The sequence below is a fragment of the Xenopus laevis genome, chromosome 7L (assembly GCF_017654675.1).
Source record: "Xenopus laevis strain J_2021 chromosome 7L, Xenopus_laevis_v10.1, whole genome shotgun sequence".
NCBI classification, from domain to species: Eukaryota; Metazoa; Chordata; class Amphibia; order Anura; family Pipidae; genus Xenopus; species Xenopus laevis.
In genome coordinates this window covers 2877104-2902461 of record NC_054383.1, presented here as the reverse complement: position 1 = coordinate 2902461, position 25358 = coordinate 2877104, and the positions used below count along the sequence as shown (strand labels likewise).

The window sequence follows — 25358 nt, the reverse complement described above, 5'->3', positions numbered from 1 at the left end:
CTGGTGTAGAAAGGCTCAGGCTGAGAGATAACAGGCAACAAGATCTGGCAGGGGACTCGACCCAAGGCAATGGTTCCGCTGTATTGATGGGCTTGTTCCACCGATTCCCTCGCTGTCACTCTCACACCTTCACTTGTGACCAGAGCTCAAATGTTTTCTTGCGGAATTAATTTGAGAAACATCATAAGAACAATACAGGTTTAGTGCAGGGCCCAGACTGCGATCTATTGCTCTCTAGCTGAACTGCAAGACTGCACCTTTCAGAGGGAATTGTACTGAAACTGGGGTTGTTTCTTCTGCCTTGAGTTACACCAATGTATTGGGCCACTGACTCCTCTTCTAACCTCCAATGATTGGCTCTTATAGACTGATGCTATTGAGGATCACATGTACCCCGACTATCCCCCCCAAAACCTTCCTCATAGTCTGTACAGAGAGATCCCATAAAAGGTATAGGTATTCCCTGTACTAAGCACAATTCAGCAGGAACAGTCCCTAAGTTTGCTCATAGTCTGTACAGAGAGATCCCATAAAACTATGGCAGCATAGGTTTTCTCTGTACTAAGCACAATTCAGCAGGAACAGTCCCCTAAGTTTGCTCATAGTCTGTACAGAGAGATCCCATAAAACTATGGCAGCATAGGTATTCCCTGTACTAAGCACAATTCAGCAGGAACAGTCCCTAAGTTTGCTCATAGTCTGTACAGAGAGATCCCATAAAACTATGGCAGCATAGGTATTCCCTGTACTAAGCACAATTCAGCAGGAACAGTCCCTAAGTTTGCTCATAGTCTGTACAGAGAGATCCCATAAAACTATGGCAGTATAGGTATTCCCCTGTACTAAGCACAATTCAGCAGGAACAGTCCCCTAAGTTTGCTCATAGTCTGTACAGATAGATCCCATAAAACTATGGCAGCATAGGTATTCCCTGTACTAAGCACAATTCAGCAGGAACAGTCCCCTAAGTTTGCTCATAGTCTGTACAGAGAGATCCCATAAAACTATGGCAGCATAGGTATTCCCTGTACTAAGCACAATTCAGCAGGAACAGTCCCCTAAGTTTGCTCATAGTCTATACAGAGAGATCCCATAAAACTATGGTACATAGGTATTCCCTGTACTAAGCACAATTCAGCAGGAACAGTCCCCTAAGTTTGCTCATAGTCTGTACAGATAGATCCCATAAAACTATGGCAGCATAGGTATTCCCTGTACTTAGCACAATTCAGCAGGAACTCTGTTTTGTTTAGTGGCCCTTTAGTGTGGGAATATCAAAAACGTGTTTATCACCAGTTCTTTATAAATAGCCCCCAGAGCCCCCCTATTGTTCTCTCTATGCAGGACTTGCCCACAAAAAACACAGATTGTCTCAGCCCAGCATCTTCTCAAGTGAAAATAAACATTATTTTTAGGAGTGTTGGGTGGAACTACTCCCCGTGTGCAGCGCAAACCCTATTGTTTTTGGCTCGGCTCTTCCGGCCTCAAGAAAGGAGCAGTCCCACATGACTGGGTGCTGAGATTCTTTAGTAATTTGCTTTTATAAAATCCTCTTCCTCATGTGTTTACAGTTCAACAACAGCAATAACCCCCCCCCCACACACACACTTCCCATCCAAAACCACTTGCTAATTGGAAAACCCCTTACAGCACTGAAGGGCCCTGTCTGTGGTTTTGATCTTATCAGCACTTCCCTAGGATTGTATAATAACTGCACAGATCCTATCTGATCCCCATTGTAAGCAACAGTCCTGTCCTGCTTTATGGCAGCTGAGATTCTAGCTATCTGTATAACAGAACATTCTGTCCCAGTGGCTGCACAGATCCTATCTGATCCCCATTGTAAGCAGCAGTCCTGTCCTGCTTTATGGCAGCTGAGATTCTAGCTATCTGTATAACAGAACATTCTGTCCCAGTGGCTGCACAGATCCTATCTGATCCCCATTGTAAGCAGCAGTCCTGTCCTGCTTTATGGCAGCTGAGATTCTAGCTATCTGTATAACAGAACATTCTGTCCCAGTGGCTGCACAGATCCTATCTGATCCCCATTGTAAGCAACAGTCCTGTCCTGCTTTATGGCAGCTGAGATTCTAGCTATCTGTATAACAGAACATTCTGTCCCAGTGGCTGCACAGATCCTATCTGATCCCCATTGTAAGCAGCAGTCCTGTCCTGCTTTATGGCAGCTGAGATTCCAATTGGTTCCAAGTAATGTCAAGTTAATGACAAGTCTCTGGTTTGGTGTGGACATTGGAACCAGTCCAGCTGTAGAATTGGGGCACTCGGGAGATTTATTTAGCTGATTAGTTGGATGTTTTATTTAAGCAGAGCACAATTTCGGCACATGGAAAGGCTGATAGCATTTTGGCAAATAATCAAAGGGTTCATATAAACTGGGCTTAAGACTGGCATCAGGTAGTTTCTTTCTGGACAGAACATCTGTAGCTTTATTTAAAAATACAAAGAAAAAACGAATAAATATAATTATTTAGAAGGGGTGAGAGGATTCTGTGACTTATAGTTCAGAGACAGAGTCTGGCTCCCGATGTATCATGTACAGTAGTTGATTTGTTTCTGTGACCCACATCTGCATAGTGGGAGATCGTTTGGCCGGACCCGTTTCTGGCTGGAGTGGGCTCATATGTCCCGAGATGCCCCCCAGTCTGACCTTCCTATTCCTACAAGAGGGGCTCCTGGGGGGTCAGCGCTGGGCTGCAGTGTAGTGACATCATAGAGGGGACACAGGGGCCTCACCTATAAAATCCCATTGCATCAACTCTCAAGGGTTAAAGGCTTCACAGCAACTGCATTTCCATTCTGCCTTCCACTGACTCCCGCCCGCCTCACACAAACAAGTGATTGTCAGCCACCGTGCCCAGAGAAGTCCATGAAGTAGAAATGAAAAGGTTTATTGTTGGCTCCGACTCGCTGCTCTGAATGAGTGGAACCCAGTAATAAGTATAAATGGCCCATTTCACTGCCCAGTTCATATTTATACGGCCGGATAATTACATTGTGGGATTCTGGAGCACAATGTGGCTAATTGTCCAAAGGGTCCAATGCCCTTGTTTGTCTGTCTGGGAGCCACTCGTCAGTTTGTCATCTATAAACCCGACACTACTTTATTGGCCTTTTAGATTGCAAGCCCAAATGTCCAACTGCTGCAAGCATGGATGACATTCAGTGGCCCTTGTATGTTGAGGGGCCCTCAACTCCCAAAACCTCCTCAGCCCCTACACCACAGAGACTGACTGAGAACAAACTGAGCCCCTTGTGCAGGAGTCGTATTTACACTTTTCACTACTGTTCAGCCCTTTAATTGGAACAGAACCTTGGAACCAACATCAAACTTATAATCCGTTTAATAGAGACCCAAGTCGGAGAGGTTTTGTTCCTGCAACTGCCACCTCACCCTCAAGAAACATGTATAGAAACCACAGGCCAAATTGTGGTGCCTAACAAAAATATTCACCCCCCTCCCCTTGGACTTTTCGGCATTTTGTAGTGTTACCACCTGGAATTGGTCTTTTCATTGGGGAATGTTGATGAGCAGCATTTGGTATATGTGGTCGCTGGTTCTCAGTTGGATTGAGCTCTGGTCTTTGACTGGGTCTTTGGAGGACATTCTGGTTCTTGGGTTTCCAGTGTAGCTTTGACTGTGTGTTTTGGGTTGTTGTCCTACAGGAAGATAAGTCTCTTTCCCAAACTCAGGTATCTTGCCCACTGAAACAGCTTCTAATCTCAAATTGTCCTTCATTTGGTTCCATCCATCTTTCCCCCAATCTTGAGCAGTGTCCCAGTCCCTTCCAATGAAGACCATGTCCACAACATGAGGTCACCACCAGTGAACATGCTTCACTGTGGGGATTGTGTTCCTGGGGTGATGAGTAATGTTCATATTTGTTCATATTTCAGACCAGAGAACCATCAATTTCTGTCTCCCACCACCGTTGCACAAAGACCAGCTTTTAGTTCCATGAATCTTCTACCTCCATGTTCTGGTGGATTTTCTGGCAAATACACTGGTTTGTAGGTTATAATACTGGATTTAACTGAGCTAGGGGGTCATGTGTGAGGTTGGTGTTTCTCCAAAACATTATTCTGGCCTTGTTTTGATAACTCCTTGGTCTGTACGATACTGGTTGGTTGGTCGGTTGGTTGGTTGGGTATGTTCTGTAACAAAGTTTGAGGGACCTCCAGAACCAGGTGTATAGTATTTATTATATGACATTGCACACAGGTGGGCTGCAATTAATTGTGGGACTTCTAAAGGCAGTTGGTTGCACCAGGTCTTATTTAGGTGTTGCATGGGGGGGGGTTATACCTACAATACTTCAATTACTCTCCAGTGAATATTTATATAGAACAGGAGTGTCCAGACTGTGGCCCAGCTTGAAACACTCGGTTCCCGATGAAATGTCATAATAGTATAATAATAAGTCTATTTACTGTAATATCCAGGTGTCCCATATTCCAGTGTATAGCTCCAACTGGTTGTCCAACTGGAATTGTAGTTGTTTTATGTGTATTTTCTTTACTTTCACAAATCAAAAGGGTTTGTGTATCTCGTGTGTGGCCCCAGACAATTTTTCTTTTTCCAATGTACCCAGGGAAGCCAAAAGTTTGGACACCCCTGATATAGAAGAACCAGACTGTTTTGGCTTGTAGACTGGAACCCCAACAAGGGAATGCTGCTGGAATGCAAAGTTCTGTCCGTTCAGAGTCCTTGATGTTCTGGAGACAGGAAGGTTGGATGTTCAACATGTGTTTTTAGCATGTGTTCCTCAGATGACAATGGATCTGACGTCTGGCTGAAGTTTAGGCGAATCTGCAAAATGATTCCTGCTGAAGTGACAGTGCACCGGCCAAATTCCCCCCCCCCTAAAATAAGTACCAAAGCGGAATGCGCCATGTCACATGGATATTAACCAGGCTGCGGTGCGGCTTTGCTGTGCTCATTAGAATTTAGAGCCAATGGAATGAGGTTTAACATCAGCAGATTCAATGATGAAAGCCACATGTGAATGGGGCTCATAAATGTCTGTGCACCTGCTGGGAATGAGATCTGCCTGTGTGAGATAAATTACCATTGCCCCCCTTTCAGTTGATCAGGGGACCGTTCTCCACAGAGAAATCCTACAATTCAAACTGTTACTGCTAGACAGGAATGGAATTAGGAAAGAAGGTGCCTAGGGGGAGACTGGGTGGTCATCGGCCCCAACTGGAGACACAGGAATTGGTCAATGGGAAGTCAGCAGTGAGGGTGAATCCCAGGGAGAGGCTCAGAGAAATGGAGGCACAGGAATTCAGGAAGGAGAGAACATCCAACTTGATGCTGAGAGTTGTAGTTTCATAATAGATTGTGGGGAAAATTACTCATTGTGGTGCTGCTCCTATTGATGACATAAGGTTAATGAATGATAATAATAATAATAATGCTCTGATTGGTCTACATTTGTGAATATTCCAGTGCTCTGTTGGTCTAGTTCTTTATGTTTTCTAACATTCTGGCTTGGTGTAATCCATATCCATTCTAATCTTCTGATTGGCTATAGATTTAATTATTATTCTTATGATCTGATTGGCTGCCATTTGCCATCAATGCAATTTACGTTTCCCCCAGGAAGGGAAGGAAATGGCCTCAAAGCGACATTTTATCAATTTGATACTTTATAATAAACATAAAGCACAGAAGTAATGACAAGGTTGTTCCATAGATGATTTAAAGGGCCAGTTAAGTCACAGACCATTTCATGAATTCTAATTGACCCAGAGGAGGAGGAACAACGAGCGTTTATCCAACTTGGTCACATATGTGGGGCATTTGCACTGATCTGATTGGCTGCTAATTGGATAGCACAAGACATGTCAGCTGAGGTCTCTCCAATCAGATGCTCAGAATAGAAGAAGAGGGTCCAAAGCCCCAGCAGTGGCAATACAGTAGGGTATATTGGCACCAAATCATTGGGCATCCCTCTGGGTTTTTTTGGGCTATTTAATTCTAAAATTACAAGTTGCTGTTACAGAAACTCAATGTTTTGGTACTTGGTAGAAGCTGAGAAGAGAGAACAGAATTGTTGGTTTGTTTGGCCTTAAAACACAATATAAATTGCAGGAGAACATAAAAGCAGATAACAGCATTGCTTGGGGATGGGGCTGCTATAGTCCTAAATATTATTATCAGTAATTCCCTGAATGTCTCATACCTCCTACACTTGTACATATGCTCTCTCCAGCTGACATGGGGTTAATCTCTGTGTATGTTGTTGTGCAACCCTCCTTCCAGGTGACGGGGTTAATCTCTGTACATCTTGTTGCGGATGCTCTTTCCAGCAGGCGCATAGTTAATCTCTGTGTATTTTCTTGCACAGAGGCTGCCTCCAGCAGGCATGGGGTTAATTATTTTGTGTCTTGTTGTGCAGATTCTCTCTTCAGCAGGTGTGAGGTTAATCACTTTGTATGTTCTGCTCTCTCTGCAGCAGGCAAGGGGTTAATATCTCTATGTATGTTGTTGTGCAGATGCTCTCTCCAGCAGGCAAAGGGTTAATATCTCTATGTATGTAGTTGTGCACACACACTCTCTCCAGCAGGCAATGGGTTAATAGCTCTTTGTATGTAGTTGTGCACACATACTCTCTCCAGCAGGCAAGGGGTTAATGTTCTCCTGTAGCGGCTGATAAGACTTTGAATTCTGGTGAATCTCATTGCCACATGCCCAAAGCCTTGACTAATATTAGAGACAGAAACGCTGCGCAGTGATTGGCCCCAAGGGAACGTGTCGTTTTTAAGTTTAATTTAATTAACCAGATGTTCATCATGGGGCAAGGTTGGTCTCTGGGGTTGGGTAACAATCAATGAAGGGGATTTATTCTTCCTTTTAGATGTGACAGACCCTTGTATTTCTAATTCAACTGTATGAGAAGGGCCACAAGGGCCCCATCACTGGCCTAGAGTACAACCTTTATTTGTACTTATTTGTAACAGAGGTGTAACTATTTGTTATTGGGCCCCCAGAAAATGACTTTTAGGGCCCCAAAATACCAAAGCTTGGCCTGTTCTACACCAGTATATTTTGAAATTGCTTATTGATAAAATATTTGGGTGTCAGTAGAAAGAGTATCAGTCTCCCAACACTCTTTGGTGTATAGACTATTAAAGTGCCTGTATACCCTCCTCATGTGTGTATATATATATATACCTACCTGCTTGTATACCCTCCTCATGTGTATATATATATATATACCTACCTGCCTGTATACCCTCCTCATGTATATATATATATATATACCTACCTGCCTGTATACCCTCCTCATGTGTATATATATATATATATATATACCTGCCTGTATACCCTCCTCATGTGTATATATATATATACCTACCTGCCTGTATACCCTCCTCATGTGTATATATATATATATACCTACCTGCCTGTATACCCTCCTCATGTGTATATATATATATATATACCTACCTGCCTGTATACCCCTCCTCATGTGTATATATATATATTATATATATACCTGCCTGTATACCCTCCTCATGTGTATAATATATATATACCTACCTGCCTGTATACCCTCCTCATGTATACTATATATATACCCTAACCTGCCTGTATACCCTCCTCAATGTGTATATATATATATATATACCTACCTGGCCTGTATTACCCTCCATCATGTGGTATATATTATATATACCTAACCTGCCTGTATACCCTCCTCATGTGGTATATATATATATATATATAACCTACCTGGCCTGTATACCCTCCTCAACCTGTGTACTATATATATATATACCTACCTGCCTGTATACCCTCCGCATGTGTTATATATATATATATATCCTACCTGCCTGATATACCCTCCTCATGTTATATATATATATATACCTAACTGCCCTTACCCTTCATGTGTATATATATATATATTACCTACCTGCCTGTAATAGCCCTCCTCATGTGATATATATATACTACACTTACCTGCCTGTATACCCTCCTCATGTGTATATATATACCTGCCATAATGCCACAAGGACAATGAAAGAGTCAACATATTTTACTAATATTTTTCCACCAAGAATTTGTTACCAGAGACAATTGGTTCCCACTCAATGTATCTGTACACAGTTGGGATGAGGTCCCTGCCCCAAAGAGCTTACAATCTTATTAGATCTCATAGGTGATAGTATCAGCTAATAAATTGAAGGACATTTGTTGGTAAATGTCTCCTTATTACCCCATTGTCCTCTTGATCTGCCGGATTTGTCTCTATTTGTTCATTATCACTTCTTCTAGAGCCCTTTGTTCATTTATCAATCAGTTTGAGGTTTTTTTTAGTTTTTCAATGTCCTTAGTCACTCGTTTCACCAACTTGTCTGTGTGGGAAGAGGGGGAGACGCCCGGAGCGAAAGTGCATGAGGTTGAGTAGAGGGATCGGCCAGTATCTGTAGGTGAATAAATCATTATCAGTATCTGTAGGTGAATAAATCATTATCAGTATCTGTAGGTGAATAAATGATTTTCAGTATCTGTAGGTGAATAAATGATTATCAATATCTGTAGGTGAATAAATCATTATCAATATCTGTAGGTGAATAAATCATTATCAGTATCTGTAGGTGAATAAATCATTATCAGTATCTGTAGGTGAATAAATCATTATCAGTATCTGTAGGTGAATAAATCATTATCAGTATCTGTAGGTGAATAAATCATCATCAGTATCTGTAGGTGAATAAATCATTATCAGTATCTGTAGGTGAATAAATCATTATCAGTATCTGTAGGTGAATAAATCATTATCAGTATCTGTAGGTGAATAAATCATCATCAGTATCTGTAGGTGAATAAATCATCATCAGTATCTGTAAGTGAATAAATCATTATCAGTATCTGTAGGTGAATAAATCATTATCAGTATCTGTAGGTGAATAAATCATCATCAGTATCTGTAGGTGAATAAATCATTATCAGTATCTGTAGGTGAATAAATGATTATCAGTATCTGTAGGTGAATAAATCATTATCAGTATCTGTAGGTGAATAAATCATTATCAGTATCTGTAGGTGAATAAATCATTATCAGTATCTGTAGGTGAATAAATCATTATCAGTATCTGTAGGTGAATAAATCATCATCAGTATCTGTAGGTGAATAAATCATTATCAGTATCAGTAGGTGAATAAATCATTAGTATCTGTAGGTGAATAAATCATTAGTATCTGTAGGTGAATAAATCATTATCAGTATCTGTAGGTGAATAAATCATCATCAGTATCTGTAGGTGAATAAATCATTATCAGTATCTGTAGGTGAATAAATCATTAGTATCTGTAGGTGAATAAATCATTATCAGTATCAGTAGGTGAATAAATCATTATCAGTATCTGTAGGTGAATAAATCATTATCAGTATCTGTAGGTGAATAAATCATTATCAGTATCTGTAGGTGAATAAATCATTATCAGTATCTGTAGGTGAATAAATCATTATCAGTATCTGTAGGTGAATAAATCATTATCAGTATCTGTAGGTGAATAAATCATTATCAGTATCTGTAGGTGAATAAATCATTATCAGTATCTGTAGGTGAATAAATCATCATCAGTATCTGTAGGTGAATAAATCATCATCAGTATCTGTAGGTGAATAAATCATTAGTATCTGTAGGTGAATAAATCATTATCAGTATCTGTAGGTGAATAAATCATTATCAGTATCTGTAGGTGAATAAATCATTATCAGTATCTGTAGGTGAATAAATCATTATCAGTATCTGTAGGTGAATAAATCATTATCAGTATCTGTAGGTGAATAAATCATTATCAGTATCTGTAGGTGAATAAATCATCATCAGTATCTGTAGGTGAATAAATCATCATCAGTATCTGTAGGTGAATAAATCATTAGTATCTGTAGGTGAATAAATCATTATCAGTATCTGTAGGTGAATAAATCATTATCAGTATCTGTAGGTGAATAAATCATTATCAGTATCTGTAGGTGAATAAATCATTATCAGTATCTGTAGGTGAATAAATCATTAGTATCTGTAGGTGAATAAATCATCAAGTTCAACCTCGTTTCTTATCCTGAAATATCTACAGTGAAACTGACCTGGAGACGTCAGCACTTCCCTTTGTCTCTAACAAAGAGCTGCATGGTTTTGAATGGGTTAAAGGGGAAGTTCACCTTCCAACACTTTTCCAGTTCAGTTGGTTTCAGACAGTTCCCCAGAAATAAAGACTTTTTCATCTTTCTATTCAGGCCTTTCCTATCCATATTTAAGCCTCTAATTCAAATCAGTGCATGGTTGCTAGGGGAATTTGAACCCTAGCAACCAGATGGCTGAAATTGCAAACTGGAGAGCTGCTGAATAGAAAGCTAAATGCGTCAAAAACAATTAATTAAAAATGAAAACCAATTGCAAATTGTCTCAGAATATCCCTCTCTACATCAGACTAAAAGTTAATTTAAAGGTGAACAACCCCTTTAACTTTACGTATCTTCCTAAATTGCCAATTCTAAGCAACTTTTCAATTGGTCGTCATTACTTTTTTTTATATTTTTTTGAAACTTAATTGCCTCCTTCTTCTGTCTCTTTACAGCTTTCAAAAAATAAATGTCTTTTTATTTTTACTTTTTATTCCTCCTCTTTCTAGTCAGGCCTCTCCTATTCATAATCCAGTCTCTTATTCAAATCAGTGCATGGTTGCTAGTGGAATTTGGACCCTAGCAACCAGATGGGTGAAATTACAAACTGGAGAGCTGCTGAATAAAAAGCTAAATAAGTCGAAAACCACAAATAATAATAAAATGAAAACCAATTGCAAATTGTCTCAGAATATCCCTCTCTACATCACACTAACAGTTAATTTAAAGGTGAACAACCCCTTTGCTATGTGTGTAGCATGAGGCAAGTGAATACATTCAGCTTCATTGTGGCTTTCTGTATTATTATAGAGACACACTATACTTTGTGCTTAACAAGTTGTTTCCTGTTTGTGTAGCCACAAGTGTGATCAGATGTACTAATAATAGGAAAAACTCACACTTCTCTGGGTATTTCTGTGAGGTCTTTCACTCGTCTGCCAGTGTCACAATTGTTCCCTGTCGTTTTAGGGGTCTGTAAATGTCATAGCCCCCACTGGCATTTATCTGTATTAATAGAGAATCAAATACTTTATTGGAAATATCAAGTCAAACATCTGTTTCTGTTCCAGAGATGGAGCTTATTGTGTGGTCAGATATTTTCTTTCAATGTGGGTCAAGTTCCCCTTTATGCTCAATCCACTTTTGCTGTCGATACTTTCAGCCACGACCTGTAAACTTCTGTCTGGGGTATAAAAATATATAGAGGATCTTCCAACCCTGAAAGTCACTTATGAGGGTTCCACGAGCGAACGGAAGGGACAGAATCCCAGCCCCCCCCCATACACGTTACATGCGTGTTCCACATATGACTCAGTCCTTTATCTGTCACACAAGTGTCGTCATTATAATCTCACTATAGAGATACAGTTCATATAAAATATCATCAGTGGTGAAACTACAGAGGAAACAAACGCTGAGGTCACAATGGGGCTCGGGTCTGATTCCTCAATACAGGGGGGTCATGACCTTCAGTCTTAGGGGACCCAGACAAAAATGTGGGGGGCAGGGCTGAGAATGTTATTTAGAATCTTCACAGTAGTTACTTGACCGGAAACGATGAAGCCGGAGTCAGTTCTCCTTTTAATGTGCCGACGTCTGCTACAGTGTTTCAAGAGTCGGAACGAGCAGTACAGAGAATAGCCAGACAGATACTGCTTCCAATAAAAATTATAGTTTCTTTTAATTGAAACTTCTAATACGAAGACCATAGATTGTAAGCTCACGGGGGCAGGAACTGATGGGATTGAGATAGAGACCCTAGCTTGTAAGCTTCATTGTGGCAGGGACTGATGAGTATTTAATAGGGACCTTAGATTGTAAACTCACTGGCGCAGGGACTGATGGGAATGGGAAAGGGACCTTATATTGTAAGCTCATTGGGGCAGAGACTGATAAGTATGTGATAGGGACCTTAGATTGTAAGCTCACTGGGGCAGGGACTGATAAGTATGTGATAGGGACCTTAGATTGTAAGCTCACTGGGGCAGGGACTGATGGGAATGTGATAGGGACCTTTAATTGTAAGCTCACTGAGACAGGGACTGATGGGAATGTGATAGGGGCCTTAAATTGTAAGCTCAATGGGGCAGGGACTGATGGGAATGTGATAAGGACCTTAGAATGTAAGCTCATTGGGGCAGGGACTGTTAAGTGTGTGATAGGGACCTAAGATTGTAAGCTCACTGGGGCAGGGACTGATAGGAATATGATAATTAGATTAATAGGTTAGTAATAAGAGTGACAGTTGGGTGCATGAGTTGCACTTTGCTGTTAGGAAGGTTGATAAATGTGTTAGTAAATGGTCAGATTTTTCGATTTTAGAGCTTTGCACTTCCCATCTCTGTATTTTGGGCCCTAAACATTGTGATCTCAGCGCCGCCCGTGGGAACAGCTGACTCATAATAAAGTAAAGAAATACTCCTGAAGAGGGAGAAGAGATTTCCAAAATAAATACAAATTCTCGGGAAAGGCAGAACTTGAATAATAATGTGTTTCCCGGTGCCGGGCGGGAGCTGGAGAAATGAGACTTAATGACAGTTCTGTTGGTCGGTGCTGATCTCTACCGAATCATTAAATGTAAATGCAGATTCCCTTATCTAAGTGAATTATATCAATATGCAGGGGGGGGGGGGTATGGGGAGGACAAACTGGATCCTCTGGCCCCGGTTACCTGAACAAACTGGGTCATGAGGGAAGTTTGCATTCGCCAACTTGGACTTTCACCAAGAACATTTCTGAGGCAACTTCCAAAGCCCCTTGTTCTCTGCTCCCACTGCCCTGTTTGAACTCAATATCAATCCAAGATCAATAACAACCCACATTGGCATGACCACAGCAGCCATAACCCTAATCCTCATATTAACCAATTTCATTGTCCTACTGTCTCGTCCCTACCAAGGTGGACCACCAACCCCACCATACTGCCAAATCCAGATGCTACAGAGCAAGACCTTTTCTTACTGTCTCACCTCACCAAAATGCTACTGACCAAGTATATCACCAAAACCTTCTCCTCCTTATATGCTACTGGCTGACCTTTTCATTGTCCAACCCAGTTGCTTCTGAGCAACAATTTCTCCTACTTTCATTAAGATGTTACTAACAAAAACCTCTGCCTCCTATTTCACCAAGATGCTTCTGTACAAGACCTTCTCCTACTGTCTTATATCATCAACATGCTACTATGACCTTCTCCTGTTGTCTTATACCAGTGAGATGCTACTGAGCAAGACCTTCTTTCTACCCTTCCCTGCCAAGATGCTTCCAAACGAGACCTAATGTCAGTGAGATGCTGCTGAGAAACACCTTCTGCCTTTCCCTCCTAACCAAGGTGCTACTGTCCAAATGCTTCTGAGCAAGACCTTCTCCTGTCCTATCTTTTCAAAATGCTACTGAGCAAGACCTTCTACTCTCTCATCTCATCATGGTGCCACTAGGCAAAGCTTACTCACTTTTCCTTCCTAGTCAAGGTTCTAGTGAGTGAGACCTTCTCCCTGTCCTCACCAATCCAGGTGCTTCTAAGCAACACCTTCTCCTGTTCCATATCATCAACTTGATATTGATATATACTTCTACTCTCTTATCCCATCATGGTGCTACTGAGTGAGACCTTCTCCTCCAGTCTTATCTCACAAGGTGAGGAGCTACTGATTATGACCAGTCTCAGAGGTGGATACATGAGCTGACATGGGCAAGAAGGCTCACAGTTCTTTATTGGCTGTATTTAGACGGAATTTTCCTTTTATGAATATTGTGATTAAATACAACAGAAAACAGGACTGGTGAGTGTTCCAATTGGATATTTCAGGGCTTTCCCAGTTACTAACAAACAGCACACGCTGTTCTCCCCCAGGACAATAAGTGTCTTCTCCTCTCACCATCTGCCATTGACCCCATTTGTGCACAATGGTTGGACTGAAAGGCTTGCGGTCTATTCTGTCTCGTCCTATATTTCTTTCCTGTTTGGCTAATTTTTCCCACTTTATGGGATGTTTGACATAACCATATCTGTGTCCAGCTGCGTGGGAGGAAGCTCTGCACAACAGATGTGTCAACTTAATGTGACCTCCTGTTATAAATAAGTAGCGAGCAGCTTCCAGATTCTGGGATCAATAAGACAATATAGAATAAGAGAATACTGTTCTACTTCCCCTTTACTATGAACTCAGTCTGCCTTACAGTCATGAACTTCAAACAGCAGCTTTGTGGTGAATACGGTTACGTATGGTAGTTTTGGTTACTCTGCCTTTGCTTATCATTTTCACACCGCTGCTTAATTTTATTGTGACTAATACAATTTAATGGAAAGTTGAGCAGCAAATGAGCAGCTAGAGGTGACCCCCATCCAGAAGTCCAAGCTGAGATCTCCTGGTCCAACTAAAGAGTCGCCTTTTCCAGCAGGAGCCCATGTGCCTGAGGTTTGAGAGGACAAGTTCTCCTTAGCGGCTCCTGTCAGATCTGCTTCCAGTTGGGCTTTGTCTCAGCACAATGTGTTTATGGATAATGGAGATCAGCTGAATGTGGAATCATCTATTCCTGGCTCACAATGCACCAAACTAAAGACTCTCACTGGCAGCGGTTATTAAAGGGGAAGTTCACTTAAGCAACATACACAGATTAGTCCTTATATTCTCCAAAAATGGGCTCCAAAGCTTCCCTACAGAATGGCACAAGGGGACGTGGTTTAAACTCTCCCTTAGAAAGTGCCCCTTCCTATATCTGTGCGGGTTCCCCCCATACAGTTGTGTAAATACATATTACTGGGCCCCACAGTGCCCTGCCCCTGCTCACATGTACTCTGATAATTGACTCCTGATAAATTGCCCATAGTGACTGGGATATGGACCGGGGACTGATGGAAATGTCATATGGACCTTAGATTGTAAGCTCACTGGGGCAGGGACTGATGGGAATGTCAAAGGGACCTTCAATTATATCTCACTGGGGCACGGACTAATAGGAATATGATAGGGACCTTAGATTGTAAGCTCACTGGGGCAGGGACTGATGGGAATGTCAAAGGGAACTTCAATTATATCTCACTGGGGCACGGACTAATAGGAATATGATAGGGATCTTAGATTGTAAACTCACTGGGGCAGGGACTGAAAGGAATGTGATATGGACCTTAGATTGTAAGCTCACTGGGGCAGGGACTGTTGGGAATGTTATAGGGACCTTAGATTGTAAGCTCACTTAGGCAGGGACTGATAGGAATGTGATAGGGACCTTAGATTGTAAGCTCACTGGGGCAGGGACTGATAGGAATGTGATAGGGACTTTAGATTGTAAGCTCACTGGGGCAGGGACTGATAGGAATGTGATAGGAACCTTACATTGTAAGCACACTGGGGCAGTGACTGATAAGTATGTGAAAGGGACATTAGATTGTAACCTCTACTGGGACAGGGACTGATGGGAATGTGATAGGGCCCTTAGATTGTAAACTCACTGGGACAGGGACTGATGGGAATATTATAGGGACCTTAGATTGTAAGCTCACTGGGGCAGGCACTGATGGGAATGTGATAGGGACCATAGATTGTAAACTCACTTGGGCAGGGACTGATAGGAATGTGATAGGGACCTTAGATTGTAAGCTCACTGGGGCAGGGACTGATGGGAATGTGATAGGGACATTAGATTGTAAGCTCACTGGGGCAGGGACTGATGGGAATGTGATAGGGACCTTAGATTGTAAACTCACTAGGGGCAGGGACTGATAGGAATGTGATAGGGACCTTAGATTGTAAGCTCACTGGGGAAATGATTGATGAGTATGTGAAAGGGACATTAGATTGTAAGCTCACTGGGGCAGGGACCGATGGGAATGTGATAGGGACCTTAGATTGTAAGTTCACTGGGGAAGTGATTGATGAGTATGTGAAAGGGACATTAGATTGTAAACTCACTGGGGCAGGGACCGATGGGAATGTGATAAGAATATTAGATTGTAAGCTCAGTGGGGCAGAGAGTGATGGAATGTGATAGGGATCTTAGATAATAAGTGCAAAGTCATAAAATCTGAGGACATGTGACAGTGCAGGTCTTTGTCGTGTGAAATAATAAACAAATAAAAGGGTCAGAAAGGGTCAGAAACACAAGGCCAACCCCCCTCCAGCCCCATTGATTATAAAGATTATAAAGAGTACTGGGGGCTGCCAATAACAAGCGACACCAATATTTTTGCTCATGAAATATCCGACAAATTGATCTTTGGAATTATGGGTTCGGCCCCCACATATGAGCAGTGACCCCCTCCCCCCTGTGTTTGTTTAAAATCAATGGGACTGGGGGGGCGCTTTGTCATCCCAAAGACACAGTAACACAACAAATAAACACTAAGGGGCACATTTATCAAAGGTCGAGGTGAATTTTCGAATGAAACAAAATTTGAACTTTTAGGTATTTTTGTACTTCGACTAGAGAAAAATCCAAATTCAATTCAAATTTGAAAAAAATGTATTGAATTTTCAAATATCGAAATTTATCATGTACTGTCTCTTTAAAAATTAGACTTCGACCATTCGCCATCTAAAAACCTGTCGAATTGCTGTTTTAGCCTATGGGGGACCTCCTTGAACCATCAATTGGTGGACTTTGATAATCAAAGTTTTTTTTTGTGAAAAACTTCGAATCGAATTCAATCGAATGCGCTATTCTTTCGATTCAAATGTGGCCAAATACGGACCTATTTGACCAAAGAAAAGCTTCGACTTAATTTTGGTTGGTCTTTTTTAATTAGAATTTCGAAGTTTTTAAAATTCGAAATTCGACCCTTGATAAATATGCCCCCAACTGTGGCAAAGACCTGAGTCCTTCAGCTTTTACAGAGCGGGGCTACAACAGGAGCACAGGAGCGACACCTGAACAACAGAACTTGAATGCACATCGGAGTACTGGAAGTGTATCTTGACTTTAGAGAGTAAGCTCACTAGGCAATTAAGTATTACTTATGTACAGCGCTGCAGAATGGGTCGGCGCTATAGAAATAAAGGATAATGATAAAAGGACTTTAGGTCCAATGATACCGGCCAGTGAGTGAATCTCGTTCTGTCTCTCTGTCATAGACCTGCCCGGGGCTCTAACTGTCAGTTTTTGTTATATTGGGGTACCTGCAGCCCCCCTGAGCCCAGATGCATCGCTCTGTCTGTAGGTGACTCTCTCTGTGGGAAAGACAACACGGAGAATGGGGAATGTGCGGAATGTTTCTTCTCTCTCTCCATTTAGAATCCCAACAACTTCCTGTAATAGGAAGAATCAGAGGAAAAATGTCCTTAACCCCTTCCGTAACGAGTGTCAGCGAGAGGCTCTAAATCCAGGACACAACATGGAAGTGACACTTTATTTCTACTGGGGGGGGGGTATTGTATTCACTGTACAGAAATAAAAGCAAATACTGGGCCAGCATTAGACATATGGGGGTCCCTGTAACATATGGGGGTCCCTGGGGGGGAGGTCGGCTCCCAGTCTAAGAGGAAATCTAAGTAATTCAGGAATGTTCAACCCACAGCCCCTCCAGCTCTTTTTAACTCCCAGCAGCCCCTTTTGCTTTTTTCTTCTGATTCTTTCCAGCTTTCAAATGGGGGTCACTGACCCCATGTAAAAAAGCAAATGCTCTGTAAGGCTACAAATGTATTGTTATTGTTACTTTATATTACTGATCCTTCTACTCAGGCCTCTCCTATTCATATTCCAGTCTCTTATTCACATCAGTACATGGTTACTAGCGGAATTTGGAATTATTCAAATGAGGCAGCTGCAAGTTACAAACCCCAAAAAATCTTGGATTATTATTATTAGAAAGTGTCATGAGCAGCATCAGTGAGTTTATACAGCAGCTCTCTCTCTATATACCAGGCCCAGCTCGAGTCACTTGGGGTTTCTTCTTCTTCTTCTTCTTCTTCTTCTTCTCTCTCTCATTGGACAGACTCATTATAACAACTGCGGTGCCTCAATAAGGAATCAATCTCATAAAGCAGAAGGAAACGGCTATTTCCTAATCTCAGCTACACGTCACCTGATTATCTGGAAACTGCTGTGTAAATATGTAATGTAATCCATTCTCACATCGTTGTTATTGTACTAACGAATAATTCGCTCGAAACGCGGAATCCTACAAATCATATAAAATTCTTTAAATTGCTATCCAAAAATATTCCACCCTGGTAAACAATTCTGTGGGCTGATTCCAAACCTAAATGGGGTCTGGTTTGTTGGTCTGGAATGAGTATGGTATATGTATGGAATGAGTACAGAATGAGTATGGAATTAGTATGGATGAGTATAGAATGAGTACTGAATGAGTGCAGAATGAGTATGGAATTAGTTCAGAATGAGTACAGAATGAGTATGGTATTACTATGGAATGGGTACAGAATGAGTAAGGAATTAGTATGGATGAGAATAGAATGACTATGGAATGAGTACAAAATAAGTACAGAATAAGTATGGTATTACTATGGAATGAGTACAGAATGAGTATGGTATTACTATGAAATGAGTACAGAATGAGTAAGGAATTAGTATGGATGAGAATAGAATGACTATGGAATGAGTACAAAATAAGTACAGAATGAGTATGGAATTAGTACAGATTGATTATGGAATTAGTAAGGAATGAGTAAAGAATGAGAATGGTATTACTATGGAATGAGAACTGAATGAGTATAGAATATGTACAGAATAAGTATGGAATGAGTTCAGAATTAGTATGGAATTAGTTTGGATGAGTATAGAATGAGTATGGAATGAGTACAGAATAAGTACGGAATGAGTATGGGATTAGTATGTAATGAGTATGGAATAAGTGCAGAATGAGTACAGAATAAGCATGGTATTACTATGGAATGAGTACAGAATGAGTATGAAATTAGTATAGAATGGGTATAGAATGATCATGGAAAGAGTACAGAATATGTATGGAATGAGTATGGAATAAATATGGTATGAGTATAAACTGAGTATGGAATGAGTATGACATGATTACAGATTGAGTATGGAATAAGTATAGAATGAGTATAGAATGAGTGAGCTGTTATGTGTTACATTGTAAACACGAGGCATTAAGGTGGATACAACACGTCTCTGTTGTTGGACAGAATAGTAAATCGGTGTAACTACAAGCAGAGTAGATTTGTGGATGGAGTTGGTGTAACGTTCCTGGTCTCATTCCCATTGCAGGACTGGAGCGGCTGCTGTCGGAGCTGGAGGAATTCTTGTTCATTCTGGATAAGGAAAATCTCAGCAGCGCCGCCGTCCTGAAGAAATCGATTGTGTCTGAGATCCTCCAGCTCTTTATAAAGAGTAACAGCAGTAAGTGCGGCCCCCCAGTACTTTCATTGATTTACCCCTTTGTGTATAATTGGGGCAATTGCAGCTTGTGATTAGTTCCACCAGGGTGACATTTCTATTCCCAGGCTGTGACGAGGAATACATCTATATGAACAAAGTGCTGGAGACAGACAAGAAGGAGGCTCAGGGGAAACAGGGGAAAGGTAAATGTGTTTATTTCTGGGGTGCTGCTCCCCACATTGTCTCTATACCCCCTGTAATTACTATTATCTTTACTTTCATCTTAATCCCACCCCAATGTACGACCCAAATGCTCCTTCTGGATATATTTTATACTGACGGGGTCACAATGGGGAAATCCCAAGCCTTTACCTTTGCTTCACTCCATAGACCAGTGGCTGAAATAAAGACAAATTACAACTCCACTAATTTCTCGTTCATTTCAGCCCAAGTGTTGGACCCCCCAGCCAAGGAGACGCTGACCAATGGGACGGCCGGACAGCATTTAGCACCCCCACAGAAAAGCCTCCCAGACCTGCCACCACCCAAAATAGTAAGTCTCAACCTTATCTTCACTGTTCCACGTCCGACCTTCAGCTGCTGTTGGACTACAACTCCCAGCATCCCTCTAGACATAAAGACTGGGGGAGTTGGATTTAAACATCAGCAGAAGGGCAAAAAGGTTGGACTCCCCTAATTCATCCGGATGTAACTTTCTATTTGACTCTCATACAATTTGCATTTGAGTTAAATATCTTTTGTTTGCAGTTTTGGCATTTAAACTGGTCTGGTTGCTAGGGCCCCACTTTCTCTAGCAACAAGGCAGTAGTTTGAGTGACAAACTGTCAGATTGTAGGATCTCAGCTGGAGGTCACAGGTTGGACATGTCTGCTGTTCCCCGGCTGTTTATGTTCTCCCCCCCCCCCCCCGGCCTCAAATACACTCAATGAGCCAAACTGCAAGGCTGTAGGAGTCGGAGGAGGAAGGAATGCCCCCCCCCCAGATATTTTGCTGAAATAAAAGATCCTGTTGGTAAATCTCAGGCCGACAGAGAAGGACAATAAATCACAGGCCATTTCTTCAAACTCAGGAGCCAGGCAATTACAAGTATATCTTTTAGTTTGCCCTTTAATTTTATTGTTTTGCTCTCATTATGGGGCATTTATTTAATAAATCGGAAACTCTGATGGGGCGGGGGGGGGGCTAAACCTTAATGAAATGACAGAAAGGAAAGTGAGGGTGGGGAATATTAATATAAATGTTCTATAATTAATATAAATGTTCTAAATTAATATAAATGTTCTATAATTAATATAAATGTTCTAAATAAATGTAAATGCTCTTTAAAGCATCATAGAAATATTGCAGGAGATTCACGTGAGGATTTGTGGAGAGTTGGAAAGATCCAGGTTTATTATTATTATTATTATTATTATTAATAACATGGAGGTTTATAGATGATTCAGTTCTATATCTGAGCACTTTCAGTCGATGGCCAGTGTTTCTCATAGGGAGCAGTAGAACAGCGCCACCATCTGGTCATTTCTGTGGCTCAGAGATACAGGCAATGGAATTAAGACTGAATGAAGCATTTTCTATAAACAGGTGATACTGTACCTTTAAGGCTCAAACAGGGCGAAATATTTTAGTTTTTGTCCCAAAATGGGAAATGGGAAACAATGAACTAAAAGTAAGTTTGGGGGTAACACATGTGACTGAGCTCTAGGCCACGCCCCCTCTCTGGCTGCAGTTTGGGAGAAGGGGGTCGGGGGCAGAGGAGGAGGCAGAGGGGCCAGTGAGCGTGGGAAAAGCAGATTTTATTTCTCATTGGAACTAATAAAGGAATGTGGGGGGGGCAGCGTTTCCTGTGGCCGTTAACTAATTGCTGCACGTGGGATCCCTCCTCACTGCCAGTAACACACACTGGTTAGAACTCCCCGACCTGCTGAGCATGCTGGGAATTGTAGTTCAGCAAGAGCCAAAGGCCTGTGGGATGGAGTCTAAATAATCATAAAACACCGGGCATCGTTTCTGCCCAAATTTACTAACCTGCCCAAAGTTTGCCCCACCCTCTAACAGGTTTAATTGCAGTGAAATTAGGGGCCCGGGGTGAGAGTCGGACACAGTCGCTGGTCTCAGAGGGAAGAGAGGGGCCCCAAAAGGGCCAAGGATTCTCCGCCGGGGGTAAAACACATGGTGGGATTTTAGTGAATATTTTATATTAAAGGAGTGGTTCACCTTTGATTAAACTTTTACTATGTTTTAGAATAAGCAACTTTTCAATTGGTCTTCATTATTTATTTATATTTTTTATAGTTTTTAGTTATTTGCCTTCTTCTTTTGACACTTTCCAGCTTTCAAATGGGGGTCACTGACCCCATCAAAAAAAACCCCAAATACTCTGTAAGGCTAAAAATGTATTGTTATTGTAACACAGTAACATAGTAATATAGTAATATAGTAATATAGTAACACAGTAACACAGTAACATAGTAATATAGTAATACAGTAACACAGTAACATAGTAATACAGTAACATAGTAATATAGTAACACAGTAACACAGTAATATAGTAACACAGTAACACAGTAATATAGTAACACAGTAACACAGTAATATAGTAACACAGTAACACAGTAACACAGTAACACAGTAACACAGTAACACAGTAACATAGTAATATAGTAATACAGTAACACAGTAATACAGTAATACAGTAACACAGTAACACAGTAAGTTTGATTGAAAAAAGACACACGTCCATCAAGTTCAACCTTTTAACTCTATATAATGTGTCTGACTGTCAGGGTTACAATTAGAGAACAAGGGCCCCTGGGAATGTGGGAAAACTGGGGACCAATCTGGGGGGGGCATCATTATATAAACGAGGGATGTGGGAACCTGAGGCTCTTCGGCTGTTGTATAACTACAACTCTCAACCCTCTATTACTACTTTTTATTCCTCATCTTTCCATTCAGGCCTCTCCTATTCATATTCCAGTCTCTTATTCAGATCAATACATGGTTGCTAGGGGAATTTGGAAGGAGTCGGTTGCTAGGGGCTGATGGATAAAGGGGCTCAATGGTTTATTAGTAGTTGCCCCCCCCCCGCTCATGTCAAGGAGAGGATTTAGGCCCCTCATTTATATAATCTCCCCTGTGGGATCCCCACTACCAGACCAATGGGGTTAAAGGGCAAGTCCATTTATTTATACAAACTTATTATTATCACGTGAGTCTAGATTCTAGAATGTCCATCAGCACTTACATAGCAACCACTGGCTGGGTGGGCAAATAATGGGGTCCCCACCCTAAGACTTCATTTATTAACTGCTGCCTCTCACCTAAAATCCACTCACAGTCACCCCTGCACCTTAAATCAACTTCACTCTCACCCACACCCATGTCCCATGACTTCCTTGTCCCGCCCCATTCCTATTCCTGGTCCCGCCCCATTTCTATTCCTTGTCCCGCCCCATTCCTATTCCTTGCTCCGCCCCTTTCCTATTCCTTGTCCCGCCCCATTTCTATTCCTTGTCCCGCCCCATTCCTATTCCTTGTCCCGCCCCACTGCTTCCTTATTGGCGGAGTGTATATCCCGTTACTCACTTGACTGTATCAACTTCACAACAATCCTGTGTTGCTTTAAACTTTAATATTTCCTAGAGGACATGGGGGCTGCCTGAAAGCCCCCCACACCCTTTTGCAATGGGAAAGCCCCTGATTTCTTTAGTACTTTGGCGATGGGCCCATTATACAAATATGTGGAAATCCGATAAAATCCATCGTTCCCTTGGGTCGGATTTACCCCAGTTCTGCGTTTCATTAGAGAACATGGGAGGTTCCATTGACTCCATCACTGAGCCGCTTTATCCTGGGATTTAATTCTAAATGTCGCCCCCCCCCCACCCCTCTATTTTCTATTGAACATTGTTGGGCGTCTGAGTCACGATGGGAAAAGAAAGTAATAATGGGCCGGAGTGAGTAACGGGGTCAGATCCATCCACAGATAATAAGAACTCACCCCCCCACATTGGAACTGGATCCTCTTCCCACACTGATCTGCTTGGCCTCATAAATATAATCAACCCCTTTATTTCCCCTTTATTTCCAGCAGGAACATCATCTGAATATTCCCAATTTCATTCTGTAACATTGTCCCAAATGCTCCGATATAAAGGGCAACTGTCCCTCACTAACAGCTGAATAAATCACTTTTGTAAATGCTTCAGTTTCAGCCTTTCATCAGACTCCATTGTTCTTTGACTGGACACAGCTGTCTATTTCACTAACCATCGTCTTAATATCCAGCAGGGGCTGCAACTGGGAGGAGAGGGGAGGGAGCTACTGGGAACTGGCAGTGGGGAGCAAGTGGCTTCTATAGGGCTAGTTCTTCTCTTCCACCTCCTGTACTTCAGCCTGGTTGCTATGGTCAGATTTGCATGACAACAACCACTAAAGGCTCCTGTAACAATATTGTAACCAGATGTCGCCCTGAGAAAGTCTGAGCGTATCCCACAGTCAGTCTGAGTCGCACAGGGATTGGGGTGGGACCAATTATTATTATTATAGTTGTGAGACATTGTTGAGAGTTAAAGTTTAACAAAAGCGAGAACTAAACTATTATTGGTGTTATTGTGGGGGTGTCACGTGTCACTTGTTATCAGTGAAATAAAACATTCTGATTTCCGCTTCTCCTTGGCAAATCCTCAGCTTTAAACATTCAGGAAACAACTTTCCCTTTCAGCCCCGCCCCCTTCCTTCTAAATCTGGGGGAGAATTCAGCAGGAACAGTCTGATCTGAGCAGGGAAATCCCAGAGCTTGGAGAGACTTCAATCACCGAATTTCCTTTCCCTCCTCTTGTTACTGGACCCACATTTGCCTTGATTTATTGTCACTTACTGTCACTTACTGACTGTCACTTACTGACTGTCACTTACTGACTGTCACTTACTGACTGTCACTTACATTCATCTGCCCCATTCACTGCTCTACTGACCCACAAACATGTAGGAAACACCGGGGAGTAAATCAGAACCAAGTGCAGGTCACTCACTTCAGGGAACAGTGGAACCTTTGTACTGAGAAACAATCAGCCCATATGTTACTGCCCCCTACTCACCCCCTACTCACTGTCCCACCAAACTCTGACTTCTACATGAAACTCTCATTTCCCTCAAATTACAAATATGGCCCCAATTCCTTTGATACCTGTATAATAACAACTCTATAGTAACTACTCTCTCCCTACTATAACCCCTATCCCACAGTCACACTCCCTTCCCAGAGACTATTATCCACTGTTACTATAGACACATCTCTCCCTACTATACCTGCTATCCCACAGTCACACTCCCTTCCCAGAGACTATTATCCCACTGTTACTATAGACACCATCTCTCCCTACTATACCTGCTATCCCACAGTCACACTCCCTTCCCAGAGACTATTATCCACTGTTACTATAGACACATCTCTCCCTACTATACCTGCTATCCCACAGTCACACTCCCTTCCCAGAGACTATTATCCACTGTTACTATAGACACCATCTCTCCCTACTATGCCTGCTATCCCACAGTCACACTCCCTTCCCAGAGACTATTATCCACTGTTACTATAGACACATCTCTCCCTACTATACCTGCTATCCCACAGTCACACTCCCTTCCCAGAGACTATTATCCACTGTTACTATAGACACCATCTCTCCCTACTATACCTGCTATCCCACAGTCACACACCCTTCCCAGAGACTATTATCCCCCACTGTTACTATAGACACCATCTCTCCCTACTATACCTGCTATCCCACAGTCACACTCCCTTCCCAGAGACTATTATCCACTGTTACTATAGACACCATCTCTCCCTACTATACCTGCTATCCCACAGTCACA

The 25358-nt window shown here is 41.8% G+C and overlaps 1 protein-coding gene across 3 annotated transcripts in view; it reads left to right on the top strand.

Annotated features, from left to right (window-relative positions):
• The window catches only part of afap1l2.L (actin filament associated protein 1 like 2 L homeolog), a 53859-nt gene that overhangs the window by 4532 nt on the left and 23969 nt on the right, over positions 1 to 25358 (top strand). For all 3 annotated transcript variants that reach the window (XM_041568368.1, NM_001086483.1, XM_041568369.1), the window contains 3 exon segments: positions 19347 to 19478; positions 19583 to 19660; positions 19904 to 20010. In XM_041568368.1, coding sequence (XP_041424302.1) covers positions 19347 to 19478; positions 19583 to 19660; positions 19904 to 20010 — 317 coding nt within the window.